We start from the raw sequence: 13,118 nt of genomic DNA, 5'->3' as shown, positions 1-13,118 counted from the left end.
ATTGTGGGGCAGGCGGTCAATTGTCACTTGCTGTCACAGGTCACGAGTTCCGGGCCGGAAGAACCGGCAGTCAAATTGTAGTACACGACTTGGGGAGTTTGATACTGCGATGAATCAAAATTCCGAGTTGCACAGAATATAGCGGTATGTTAGAAAATATCATTTACAATACCAAGGATTTGACAAGTTAACGTGGTACACATTTGTTGGCTTCAAGATCATGAAATATACTATTGGTAAGAACATCCATCTCTGCCGCGAGGGTCATATTCTTCATCTGAATACTCTTCGTCGTCATCTTCCTCCACTTCATTATCGGTGTCGTGGGCATCCTGTTCGAGAGCTGAAATACCACAAACCCTTCGAATATTGCTGCCCAGCCAACGAGCACTTTTGTCGGTACCCTCCCACCTCAATTCCGCGACTTGTATTTGCTCGTCTTCTTCTCCATCATGCTCTGCAATGTCAAGCACAAAACCAACAGATCCCAGAAGGAGTCGCACGAGGGCAAGGTGTGAAATCTTCTCTGCAACACCATTGGATCCCGTTCCATACAGCAACGCATGCAGACCACGGAGTTGATCGGGCGACAAATTCCATTCGCTTTCGTCGATTGCTCGCCACCTTCTGCCAGGTGGAACGTCCTCAAGACCAAGGGACACCAGGGACCTAAATCCATTCATCGCACGCGGGCCACGGGGGATGTTGGTCTTCAGGTCGGGAGTCATCTTGGTGCTGGCGCGATACCAGACATTACAAAAGAACTCAACCGAGCTGTACCGAGTGCGATAATAATATTCCAAATAGACATCCACAGATTTAGGGCGTGTGGGGGAGTAGATTCGGGAGAGAACATCAAACTGAGAGACCTGCAATATTGAGCAATTGTCAGTTGACTTCTCAGGATCATGTCCATAAAGATATACATTGCCCCATCCGTCATCAGAACCGTCGACACTTAAAGGGACAACAGTGTCGTGAAGTACGCTCTGTTCATCTTCTTCAAGATCCGTGACAGCCAGTGCAGCGCAGACACCTTTGTCAATATGCTCGTGGAAGGCCGAAAGGTCTTCTCCTACGAACTGGCTCAATTCTGATTCAAAGCCTTCAACAGCCTTCTTTCTCTGTTCGAGATATGCCGACCAATCCTTTGATTTTTCGGGTTGGATCAAGTGGAATTCTGCATTGCACTTTTCAAGGGGGTCAAGGGAATCGGTTGTGTCGGACTCAAGATGCCACCAAGAATGGGTTTTGAGATTAGACGACATGTATGTGGGCATGTCCGCGTGAGTGAGAAGAGTAAGAACTAATGCTAGCTGTAAAAAATGCAAGCGGCGCACGAGAAGGAAGTCCACCCACCTATTTGGTCTCTGGATTTGAACGCGTTGACTGTGCATACTAGCTCCCCAAAGCCCTTGAAAACCACACCGTCGTCAGTCGCTAGGAACTGGGAAGTATGAGGGAGGAATAAAGAAGAAAAAGAGAGAAATGTACAAAGTGGTGTAGGGAAACATGAATGATATCTTCCAGCCGTTGAGCAATCCAAAGCTGGCCAAACTTGAGCAAAATCTTATTTTTTAAGCTGAAACTGAAACATACGATGCTGTCCATTGACGACCAAGGCACCTCGACATAATCCTCGCCTTGGGGATTGGACAGCTTCAAAACGTTCTTTGTGTCTTCATTGAAGCCAATGACTTTGAGTCTGGGAGACTGTTGGTCAACAAGACTTTTGTACGTGCTTGAAGGTGGGGCATCCTTGCGGAACTGAGCAAACTCGGTATCATTGAGGCGAAGCTCGGAAAGAGGACGAGTGTCAAGGACACCTAGGGTTGACATGGTAATAACAGACAAAACATAAGTACCTTTGTTCAATATTAATCCAAACCATAATTTGAAATTTCCCAGTATCGTTACAATGAGTTTTCGTGCTGCATTAATGTCGCTATTTCTGCTGGAACTGTCGGCCGTTTCTCCCACTCTGCGAGCCATCCGATCCTGGCACCTTCTTCATCGCCAACGCTTGGAAGGGCAAACACGCCAGTGACTAACCAGACATTCTTTGTATTGCCCAAGTACTCCTGCCGCAACGTTGGCAAAACAGCTCTTGGGACCATCAGATTGGAATTCGCGTCTGTTCTCAGCGCCTTTCCTACTCTTCCGCCAGACGGTCCTAAATCAACGATTCCAGAGACGCCAGCACGAGACGCCGCGCGACCTTCACCATCGCGCTCAAGTGTTCCAAAAGCCTCCGATCCACCTACTGTGAAGTCTAGAGCTCTCCCGTCCTTTCCCTGTCCGTATATCGCAAATCCGCCTTCAGCAGATAATAAGTTTCTCCCCGTCCGTAATCTGTGCACACGGAGGTGCCACAGCGGTGAGTCCTGCTGTGGCGGCACAAGCCATGTCTCAACCTCGACATCCTTCCAGGGATACCACATCGACCTCAGCCATTTGCCACCCTCAATCCTAGCCTCTCTCGTGTCTCTTCTACATTTCCATGTCTCTCCGTTATCGTCACTTAGAGCTAACGTATTGTCGCCTCCCAATTCCTCTAGCGTTCCATTTCCAACAGGAACACTATATCCGAAGGCGGAGGAATAAGCAAGCTTCCCGTACTTTGCTGGTCCCTGTTTGACAGGGTATGAACACTGTTGCCCAGATGATAGAATATAGGTGTGCCCTCCAACGTTGGTTGCGATATGCAGCGGATGATACAGGATTTTCGTAGTCTCAAGCAATGTCAGAGGGTAAGGTTCTTCCTTTGCTGCCCAAAACGGATGGTTGTTGGGTAGGGAGAGCGTCACAAAGGACTTGCAACACCAGTACGGAGATCCGGGAGAGTTGTAGTTCTCCGTCATGTTGTGGTTGGGATAACAGAAGCCGATGGTGAGGGTACCGTCGGCATTGAATGCCCCCGCCTGTTTGGCCCACCACCTGACGTTCCTCAATTGTAAACCTTTGACGACTCCCCAGGTCAATGGAGCTGGGAGTTCGACATCGGCGAAGGCGACGGCCCCCCAAAATGACGACATTGCAAAGCGATAAGTCATACTTCTGCCGAAGGGGATCGCACGACCTGTCTTCCGTGAGTATGATATCAAGGTCCATGGGAAAATACATAAATTTACCTTCTCCGTCAAAGTAGTGCACGAAGTCCAATGCAAATTGCTTCGCTCTGTTCCTGTACTCTTCACATCGAATGGGATCTTCACCTTGCTGGAGTTTCGAGTAGACAAGCTGAGCAAACTGAATCGCAAACGAAGATGAATAATAATCGAGTTGGACGACACCCTCTGGGCCATCGCGAGACCATCCATCGCCGATATAGAAGGTGTCGAGATGGTCCAGGTCGGCTTTCATCCGTTCCGCATCGAAACGGGACGAGCCAGCCTTTGATAAACCCAAGTTGGCAAAGACCTGATGGAGAGAATCATAAATATGGATTAGGGAAATAAATACATAGCTCACTCTGAACCAAAGCCAGTTTGTGTTAGGCATCTCCTTGTCATTCATGCCACCTAACCAATTTTCAACTTTGACCTTGGATTCCGGAGGAAGGGGATCCCACAGTTGCTCTTTGGCAACTGCAATGGAGAAACCTAGGGCTGAACACTCGACCATCCTTTGGTCTTTGTCTCGCATGTTCCCCCAGAACTCCTCGTTATCAGGATCGGTCCCATTCTTCAAGCCATTAACCCATCGTAAGGCTCCGAGGTATTCATATCCACCACACAGTAATGATGCAAGACCCCAGATAGGACGGGAGAAGCCTTCCAACTGAGCAGCGGCCTCGTCATAGTGTGTTCCAGTATGGCCGATGTGGACTCTGGCACCACCAGGCGAAGTGTGCTTCTCAAGGGCATCGAGAATATTCACAAGGAATTTCTTCAGGTCGTCTCTGGTCTGTATGGGATTCGGCGTGAAGGGGGTAGTGTTTCCGAACGTCTCCATGGGTGATGGGTGCATATGGGAACGCGGGAAAACTCACTTAAGTAGGGGGATCGACTTTGAATCCGGTCCGGAAAGAAGAGAGCGGTCCGTTGATCTGTTCGTGATCATGTCCTATTCTTAACAGATTGAAATGCACTATATTGGAACCGTTGAAACTAACAGTCAGCTACTTATCTCCGTTGCATTTTTCCGATGTCTCCGCTTTTTCTTCTTTCCCTGCTCTGGAGCTGCGTCCTCATCCGGTTGCTTTCGCTTGAGGTTAGCATCGGGAACGACAGCATCATCCTTTGGTTCCTCAAACCGCTGATCTGCAGCCGCTCCCGCTTTCGAACGCATGCGCTCCTTCTTCCCTTTCCGTTTCTTTGCTGGTTTTTCGGCGTCAAGTAAACTGGCGCCGGCACTAGACCTCGCCGCAATTTTGTTCTTCAGTTCCTTCAACTTTTCGCCACGCTTCGCGTCCCATGTATTGTCTTTTCGATACGGCGCATATTTCTTGACACCCATATATTCATTGAGTTCAGCGTCTGTAGCCATCAAAATTTCAGCCGGAGTCAAGGCAAAATTCTGAGCTTGCACGGGAGTGTATTTGAAGCGCGTGGGCATGCCGCCGACCTAGAAGCAGCAAGTCATTTGTGGGCACCACAAAGATAGGTAGGACATACCATATCATTGAAGTCAAGCTCGTATAGTTCATTCATGTATTCATCCAACTTCTTCTTCCGCATCTCCTCTGTTCCGTCCCACTCCTCGTCCCCATGCTCCAGGTCAGCATCCATAGCGTCGACATCTACACCGCCTACATCTTCCTCCTCAACACCTTTCTTTTTCTTCCTTTTCTTCTTCTTTTTCGACTTTTGCTCATCATCTGAGACCACAATGTCACCAATGTCAATATCGTCGTCCCACACGGGCTTTTCGACGTCCTCCACTTCTTCATCTGCGCCGTAAAGCTCTTCCATTTGGGCGTCATGAGCCTCAGAGTCCCAGTCCGCATCCAAATCCAGCGCTTCGAGAGCTGTGAAAACATGCGATGTCAGTCTCTCATTATGACCTATCAAAGCGAAACGCGCCTGGGTCGGCTTCTAAGCTCTTTCCGCCTTCACGTCCGATTCTGTCCAACTTGTTTCGTATTTCCTTCATCTTTAAGGACTTGAGCCTTCTAACTTCTTCTTTCTTTTTCTGGAGCTCCTCCTCCTTCCTCATCTTTCTGCGCTCTCTCGCGTCCTTTCTTGTAGTGTCTTCTCGTCGTACAAGGGACGGGATGTTACGAGGGTAACCCTTGATCTCTGCTGCATCACTGTAAAGACAGTTGGAATGACACAGGTGTATACAACGAGAGGAAGATGACGAACGGTTCCTCGAATCGGAAGTTATATGAGCTTTCGAATCTATCCACAATGTCTTCAAACTCGTCTTCGTCGATTTCGGGGTCAGCCGTAGGTAGGTCATGATTGTCAGAAGTGGAACCAGCCTCGTCCTCATCGTCCTTCTCCTCCTTCTTTGCTTTACCTTTACCTTTCGTTCTACTAGAGGTTGCTTCTTGATACGTCGGGATATGTGTTGAAGATCGGTCAATCCAACCTCGGTTGAGAATATAGCTGAAGGATGGACGGTCAACAGGTGTCGAATAGACGAATATAAGACAGTCGGACGTACTTCATGAGGAATTTCTGGTCTTCTTCCTCTTTGGATTTTTTGTTGGCAGTCTTCTTGCTCTTCTTTTTTGACTTCTTCGGTGTATCCTCTTGCTTAGGCTCCCTGTCCCCGTCTTCGCTATCCCGAATAGTTATCAAGTCTTTAAGATCACCACCGACTTCACGCTGCAGAAAATCACGATATTCTTCTTCCTCTTCCTCCTGTTCATCTTTGGTCTTCTCCCGAGGAACAAGTAGATCGTCATCGTCGCGTTCAGCCTCGCCTCCGTGAAAAGCAGCTATTGTTTCCTTGCGAAGTTCGCGTTGAGCTTCGACATGTGTAAGCTCAGGAGATGGAGAACGGGAAGTCGGATTGAGTGTAGATTCAAGTACAACTTGACGTAGAGTGACAGGTTTGGATTGCTGTGTAAAATTTTTTAAAATTGAACCATCGACAGCCAAATAGCTTACTTTGATTTTTGTTCGTGCTGTCGGCTGTGAGGGGACTGAAAGCGTCTGCTCCTCTAAACAAAGACGAATCAGACATATTTTCTTCTCTTAGAACGAACAAACGCACCTCCGAAAATACTTTTCTCGGAATTGTATATGTCTGGATCCTTCCTCTTGATTCGAGCCAGCGTCCTCAGAATTGCGGCATCGACAGCGGGTGTTAGTTCCTCTCCATCTTCATCTTCGGACTCTGCTGACTCTGAGTCGGTCTCGTCGTTGTCGTCGTCTTCTTCAGCGTCGGAACCATACTTGGCTTTCACTACAGGCCGTCAGACTTTGACAGGTGGTTCAGTAAGTGGACTGACGCTTTTCGAGCTCCTCTCTTTCCTTTCTGTATTGAAATGCCTTTGCATAATGTTCGTTAATGGTAAGCTGGTGAGTCGACTCGTTATCTGATTCCGAGTCTGACAACATCGTTGGTATGAAAGAAAAAAAAGGATGTCCGGGCCGGGCGCGTCTCCATCGCATTACATAATTCCGCAAGGCTTTCATTGCTACCAGCACCACCTACGACGACGACACCCCCACCGTAGCAATGCGGCACATTCAGGCGCTGATTCCAGCTGCATTTTCTGCGATATTCCGGGTGTTTGTTTACCTTTTTCTGCAGGTGGTCAGTGGTGAAACTATATGAACAGGAAACCTCACCCATGAAAGACAGATTCCGTCTCCAATACTTGCAATTATCCTGCCAATTGCTTTCTCAGCATGGCTTATTACCGCATGGATGCTACCGTCTCCTTCAGAGCACAAGGAAGTAAGCGACAACAAGGGTCGTACAGCAGCGGTAGCTCCTTTCCCTATCATCATTTGGAAGGCTCATCGAGAATGTCCTACGCAGGTATACGTTGAAAGCGACGACATTGTGTTAAACATTCTTCTGTCGCTTCCATCGTCATCGCGTCGAGTTCGCTGGATCAACAGCGCAATCAATATTGCTCTTCTTCTCGCCGTTGCCGAATTCCTTTGTACCCCATTCTTAGATTCTGCTTCGGATGTCGTCTTCACCCGCGTCGGCGCTGTCTATCCGGACAACGTCAAGGTTATTGCTCGTTATCCACCTATAGACAATATGACCCAATCCATACGCATTGTATGGAGAGAGGCACCCAAGTCCGGGTCTCCAAGTGACAAAGAAATATCTTGGAATGACGGTCCCCTGTTTAATTTTGATGAAAATCATGACTGGGTAGATGTCGTTAGGATTAAAGGACTTTGGCCTAATAGCCATTACGAATGTGCGTCATTGTCTCGTTCACTATCCCAACAGATCTAACTTGCCGCTAATTCCTAGACTCGCTTGCAACGACTAATGGAACGCTACTACCTTACCCCTCCACACCTATTAAATTTCATACTTTCCCTGACCCTCGCCTCCCCAATGGAAACAAATTCAGTTTCTTGGTGTCGTCATGCATGACCACGAATTTCCCTTATCTCCCTTTCCAAGGACGACGAATCAAAGGTTATGACATACTCAGTGACCTTCTGTATCCGAAGGAATCTGCATCTAGTCCCACCAATGGCACAGATGTCTCTGGGAATAAGACACTAGCAAAAGAGAGATCAATATTGCCAGAGTTCTTGCTTTTCCTTGGCGATTTTATCTATGCCGATGTTCCGATTTACACAGGAAGCACCCTGGAGGATTATCGCAGACTATATCGCAGAAACTATCAAAGCAGCAGTTTTAGAAAGATTTATGAGCGTTTGCGTGAGTTTTAAAGCTGCTTTTAACACGAATGAGCTCGTTAACAACTGCTCAGCAATATTTCACACGTATGATGACCACGAGGTGTGTATGTGCACAACAGCTTGAACATTCTTTAACGGCGTCATGAAGATTCTCAATAACTACGCTGGTGACGGGGACGATCTCAAACCACCTTTTCCCAATGCCTCAGATGCTTTTGAAATCTACAACGCCAATTCGAATTACGATCCGATTCACGAAAGTCACTATTACTACGATTTTCGCTACGGTGATTCTGCTTTCTTCGTCATGGACACACGCCGCTATCGATCTTCTGCAATCGATGATTTAAATGCGCGTGGAATGCTTGGTGAGGCTCAACTGGCGGCCTTCTATAACTGGCTTTCGAAGGTATATCATGCACGTGTTCCATTTCTAACTAAACAACTTTATGTTTTAGGCTAACGAAACAGCCATCTTCAAATTCGTAGTAACATCAGTACCATTCACAACGCTTTGGGGACATGACGCTGCTACGGACTCTTGGGCTGGTTTCCCTGCCGAAAGGGCCTCTATACTGCAAGCGATGCACTCCGTGCCAAACGTAATAATTCTTTCTGGGGATCGCCACGAGTTTGCTGCCATCGAATATAATCACGAAAGTCTTCATACCGTGCGAGAATTTTCTACAAGGTAGTCTTTTGGTGTGCGACACTTCTACTCAATATCTGACATCTTCCATAGCCCTCTCAGCATGTTCTACATTCCTTTCTATAGAACACTGAAAATGCAAGGCGCAGAGGTCATCACTAGGATTAAACACAAACTGAACATGACCGGCGAGGGACCAGAATATATCACAGTGGAAGAACAGATTCCAGCGGAGAGTGTATTCAAATACATTCCCTCCGGCAACTACAAATGGTTCGTTCACATTCTCCCGTGACTATCCAGCGAATACCTTTAATCTCATTCCTGCATCCAGGTCCACCATCGAGGTGGATAGTACGGACTTGGAAAAGCCGGTCCTACGCGTCAAGCTCACCATCGACGGCAAGACAGCGTATAGGTGAGAGAGCTCCTCCGTCTTCTCTCAGATACGGACAGTGTTTACCTCTCGACATAGTTACACTTTGGATGGAACGCCGGTGAAAATACACTCGTCTACGGCTCTGGGCATATTTGTCTCGACAGGTATCAAGGACGTGTTCAATAAATTCGGCATACATCCTAGTAAATGGTTTTAATAAAAATACACTGTTCCTCTTTGCTTCTACTCCGAGTTCGTCGACTGCGGTCGCGCCGATCGGTCAAGCGAAAATTGTTGCTGGATATTGGCATAATGCCTCATTTCAGCGTCACTAACACTGGGAACCAAGTGATTGAGAGCAAGCGTGAAATCGCCTTCGGTTACTATGACATTGATCTCTTCTTGAGATGCAACCTCCGCTAAATAATATTGGGGAGTCAAAGGGTATGGATGCTGATGTACACCGGGTTGGCTGTTTAGCCGAGCTGACGACGGGGTATTGTTAGCATGCACAAAATTAGCTGCACTACAAGAAACGAACTGATTGTCTGTTCCAATTCTTCTGCCTTGCGCGTCATGGCGTTTAAAAGAGCGTCGGAACATAGTGCATAGAAGTCGGCACCAGTGAGATTGAAGGGACATCGCTCAGCCAGAACACTCAAATCGAAATCGGGGTGAAGGCGGAATTTTCTTGTCAGTGCTTCGAGAATGTGCAGCTGTTCTTCGTGCGTTTTGCTTACACCTAGATACAACATACGATCAAATCTGCAAACACGTTTAGATTAGATCCAGAAAAAGCATAAAATTGCGAGTTAACCTTCCAGGGCGCAGTAATGCAGCATCTAATAGATCAGGTCGATTGGTAGCACCAATGACAAAGACATCCGAGCCTCCACTTCCCGACATGCCGTCCAGTTCAGACAAAAGTTGACTAACGATACGATCCATGACACCTCCCGAGTCACCGTGATTGCCTCTCTTTGGAGCTATCGAATCGAGCTCGTCGAAGAATATGACGCATGGCTTTGCATCTCGTGCACGCTGGAAGATACGCCGTACATTGGCCTCCGATTCTCCGATGTACATATTAAGCAGCTCAGGGCCTTTGACGGAGAAGAAGTTAAGCGCAAAGGACGTAGCTACAGCCTTGGCCACTAAGGTTTTCCCTGTTCCAGGAGGTCCGTAGAGAAGAATACCTAGCCGAGTCGGTCAGGGTTAAGCCTCGGACGATACTGAGTCCACTGTTTACCTGATCGCTTCTTGAACCCGTCTGAGAAGAGATCGGGGTAGTCCAACGGTAATTGTATCGTGTCGAGAATATCGGATTTGACGTGAGCCAGACCACCGACATCGTCCCAAGAAACGTTAGGGATCTTCGGCGCACCAATGCCTTCGGAATACGATGCTCTGGCTTTCCCGAGGGCCCCTTCAAAGTCTGAATTCGATAGTGCAACTCCTGCTTGGATTATATCGGAAACATGTTCGTAATCCCTGTGAGTAAAGACGAATCAGGGTGGATAAAAGGGCAAACTCTTAAAACATACCCATTTGAGCCCGCACGCTCGATCGAAGCTGCTTCCGCACGTACTACCAGATCTACCAGATCTCCAGCCACCAAGGCTGCTGTTTGTGTTGCCAAAGCGGACACAGAGACGTCGGGGGCTACCACTTTGCCTGCAAGTTGAGATTGTAGTATCTCGTACCGTTCAACTTCATTTGGAGCCTAGTCATCTATAAGTAAGGAAAAGTTCGTTCATAAATTCGGGAGGGATCAACCTCGAAGGTGATTTCATGCTTGAAAAGAGCGACGAATGCTGGGGGCAGCTTAGAAGATTCATTTGTGATACCACATATCATAACAGGATAACCCGTTATCTTCCAGCTCTGATGCACAAGATCAAGGCAATCTCGGAGCACATTAATCATTGGAGATCCTAAGAAGCACTGTCAGCATGTACATAACAGAGGAATGCGGGCATACCTGTTTTCGAATCAGGACCTTGAGAATTACTGGTCAGCCCATCAAGTTGCCGTAGGATGAGAAGGCAAGGAGAGCAGTCTGTGGCCTTCTCAAACCGCGCCCGGAGTAAACCCTCGGTCTGCGTATCATTGTCACCCACAGCGTCGTAACAATTTATCTGTATTACGTTCACGAACTGTCAAAGAGCAAAAAATAAGCTACTTACTTCGAGAACATGCATACCGAGTAGGCGCGCCACGCTACGGGCAGAAGTATATTTGCCAGTTCCCCGCGCGCCACTAAGCAGAAAAGAGAGGGGAAGATTATAAGAGACGCTGTGCTTCCCCAGTACCACTGATGCAATAGAGAATAGTTTTCCAAAGGAAGAATCTGGATCAGAGATGGTAGGGTACGATAAAGCTTTTGGTTGAACATCTGTCCTTATGAGACCAGAAGGAATTTTGACTAATGCGGGGCATACCTAAGCCAAGATATGCAGAAGCGTCCGGTACCCGACAATGTTCCACTCCGGTTTGTACCATGCGCGTCACAGAAGAATCGAACCAGCATCCCAGTTCGCCGAGTGTTGCCCCGGCATAAGCGTCCGGTGATAGAGAAACTGCCTCGTTAGATATTACGTCGTGGTCAATGTTGGTTAGCACGAAGAAGACCGCCTCATTTGCACGGCCCGGTGCAGAATCTCTGAAAAATGTAATTGAGTACCGCGTTGAGAATCACGGAAAACCCAAATCTCACGATAATGGGTATCTGTCACACTCCGCATTGTCATATTGATCGTCGGTATTCAGAGCAACGGCAATTATGTCTCCTGCTTTAACCAAAGTCGGTGCGCCCTCGAAATGACGTTGTAAAGCGGTCACAAATAGGGTCTGATATGTGCGATCCACTGATATGGGTGAGGCCACCCGAGCAACAGTTATAGATCGGGCGACGGGTATTGTGGGTCTCCCTGAACCGAAAGGGCTAGGATGAAGCTGGATAGTGGATGATAGTGAAGGACTAGATTCTCCGCAAATGTTATGGAGGAGGACGGAGGAGCCTAGAGCACAACCACTGGTTGAAATGAGTAGACTGCCTTGGAGAAGAACCTTCTATAACCTCACGTTGAAGAGATTATGCTGTCATCGGCAACAACCCTAACAAGGCGATATTTTGAAGAGCCTGCCAAATGTACTACGGCCTGTTCGTATTAAGCCAGAGTAGGACAGCAGGATTCGTTGACTTACCCACTCGCCGTTGAGGACACCGACGCGACCAAGATCGGATGTTCGGATATAAAGAGTGTAGTCATCCAGGCGCTCTTGGATTGGCTCCAATAATGGTTTAACATGAAACGTAGATTGAGGTGAAGAGTGGTGTTGTCCGCTACAGTGCATATTGTCAAGATGGTCTTCAAACTCAATTTCTGTATCGGAGGGGAAATCGAAAGAGAGACCCGCCGAACTTGCTAAGAAATCTTCGCCAATTTCTATTCTCTCTAAATCTGTGCTTTCTTCGGATTCCGACGCAGTGGGGTCAAGATTCTCGTCTGCTAACGGACATATAACGAAGGCGGTATGCCCTTTGTCTGAAAATCCTTGCAAGACGGGCTCCAACGTGTCTAGACGATACTTGAGCGACTTCATTTCGTGGTTGATGTAGCCATTCACGCGTCCTAGGCTATTGGCGTTACATGTGTACACTGTACCTTGTCGCAGGATCTTATGCCCTTGGGAAAACCAAGTTTCGAGCTGCGTCTGGTGAGCTTGGGCCATGTCATAGGCTTCTTGAGATAATGCAGTAACAAAGACTTCCGTGAGAGGTAGTAGATGAACCGGCGAGACGGAAAGGCAGGGTGGACTGGATGGCTTCCGCATAGAGGGGTAAAAAACACGAGGATATATGCTGATCCATGCTTGAGGAATAGCTATTTGTCCCGCCTGGGTATGAATGAATAACTTGACTAAATGGCTGTATAGTCGACGTACTGTGATGTTGTCGTCGAGAACAGCCCAGCATGAGACAGCTGAAAGTGAAATCTGGGATCCCGAGGTGCGCTTGACGAGACTCGATATCGATACACCGATTCTGTAGGTTGACGACGCGTCTTGATTGGATAATGCATCCCAGAGGTCGTGACCGACAAGGACAGTGTCGTCTGACTGCTCGGCATCTTCCCTGACGATGAAGGCAGCATGGACGGAAAAGGGCGAGTCAAAGAAAAGACTCATGGTGGTAGAGAAGAGAAAACGACGGCAGGGGTGGCCAGCGTTGGTGGGGCTGCCATACCCGAGTCTGAGGTATTACTTAGGTCACATGCCAAAAGTCGATCTCAAT

General features: G+C 47.8%; 5 protein-coding genes across 5 annotated transcripts; 1 reads left to right on the top strand and 4 right to left on the bottom strand.

The window, feature by feature from the left end:
- Positions 1–230: 230 nt before the first annotated feature.
- On the bottom strand, positions 231–1,839 carry EV420DRAFT_1641683 (uncharacterized protein; the record flags this gene model as incomplete). The annotated part of the gene is made up of 5 exons (XM_060477268.1): positions 231–869; positions 927–1,306; positions 1,360–1,447; positions 1,495–1,548; positions 1,600–1,839. 5 exons carry the CDS (start codon positions 1,837–1,839, stop codon positions 231–233), a joined length of 1,401 nt encoding a protein of 466 aa, XP_060331671.1.
- Positions 1,840–1,913: 74 nt separating this feature from the next.
- On the bottom strand, positions 1,914–3,954 carry EV420DRAFT_1269027 (uncharacterized protein; the record flags this gene model as incomplete). The annotated part of the gene is made up of 3 exons (XM_060467474.1): positions 1,914–3,079; positions 3,132–3,420; positions 3,472–3,954. 3 exons carry the CDS (start codon positions 3,952–3,954, stop codon positions 1,914–1,916), a joined length of 1,938 nt encoding a protein of 645 aa, XP_060331670.1.
- Positions 3,955–4,116: 162 nt separating this feature from the next.
- Positions 4,117–6,512, bottom strand: EV420DRAFT_1620063 (KRI1-like family C-terminal-domain-containing protein; the record flags this gene model as incomplete). Its single annotated transcript, XM_060475538.1, has 8 exons — positions 4,117–4,566; positions 4,617–4,969; positions 5,058–5,251; positions 5,307–5,552; positions 5,611–6,011; positions 6,060–6,112; positions 6,166–6,357; positions 6,404–6,512. The coding sequence occupies 8 exons, from the start codon at positions 6,510–6,512 to the stop codon at positions 4,117–4,119; spliced, it is 1,998 nt and encodes a 665-aa protein (XP_060331669.1).
- A 71-nt stretch (positions 6,513–6,583) lies between these two features.
- Positions 6,584–9,068, top strand: EV420DRAFT_1536121 (PhoD-like phosphatase-domain-containing protein). The gene is made up of 10 exons (XM_060472855.1): positions 6,584–6,711; positions 6,760–6,885; positions 6,940–7,336; positions 7,393–7,812; positions 7,865–7,893; positions 7,942–8,202; positions 8,252–8,484; positions 8,536–8,715; positions 8,777–8,860; positions 8,918–9,068. The coding sequence occupies exons 1-10, from the start codon at positions 6,634–6,636 to the stop codon at positions 9,036–9,038; spliced, it is 1,929 nt and encodes a 642-aa protein (XP_060331668.1). The 5' UTR covers positions 6,584–6,633; the 3' UTR covers positions 9,039–9,068.
- EV420DRAFT_1307128 (AAA-domain-containing protein) lies at positions 9,065–13,116 on the bottom strand (the record flags this gene model as incomplete). The annotated part of the gene is made up of 13 exons (XM_060468507.1): positions 12,770–13,116; positions 12,029–12,721; positions 11,906–11,982; positions 11,538–11,855; positions 11,263–11,483; positions 11,008–11,216; positions 10,803–10,959; positions 10,598–10,755; positions 10,366–10,544; positions 10,071–10,312; positions 9,639–10,017; positions 9,363–9,586; positions 9,065–9,306 (listed from the first exon to the last, which is right to left on the bottom strand). The coding sequence occupies exons 1-13, from the start codon at positions 13,010–13,012 to the stop codon at positions 9,065–9,067; spliced, it is 3,342 nt and encodes a 1,113-aa protein (XP_060331667.1). The 5' UTR covers positions 13,013–13,116.
- Between the last annotated feature and the right edge of the window lie 2 nt (positions 13,117–13,118).

The sequence above is a fragment of the Desarmillaria tabescens genome, assembly GCF_030435595.1.
Source record: "Desarmillaria tabescens strain CCBAS 213 chromosome Unknown EV420scaffold_14, whole genome shotgun sequence".
NCBI classification, from domain to species: domain Eukaryota; kingdom Fungi; phylum Basidiomycota; class Agaricomycetes; order Agaricales; family Physalacriaceae; genus Desarmillaria; species Desarmillaria tabescens.
Note: the sequence above shows the minus strand (reverse complement) of the source record. Positions and strands in the feature narration are given on the sequence as shown.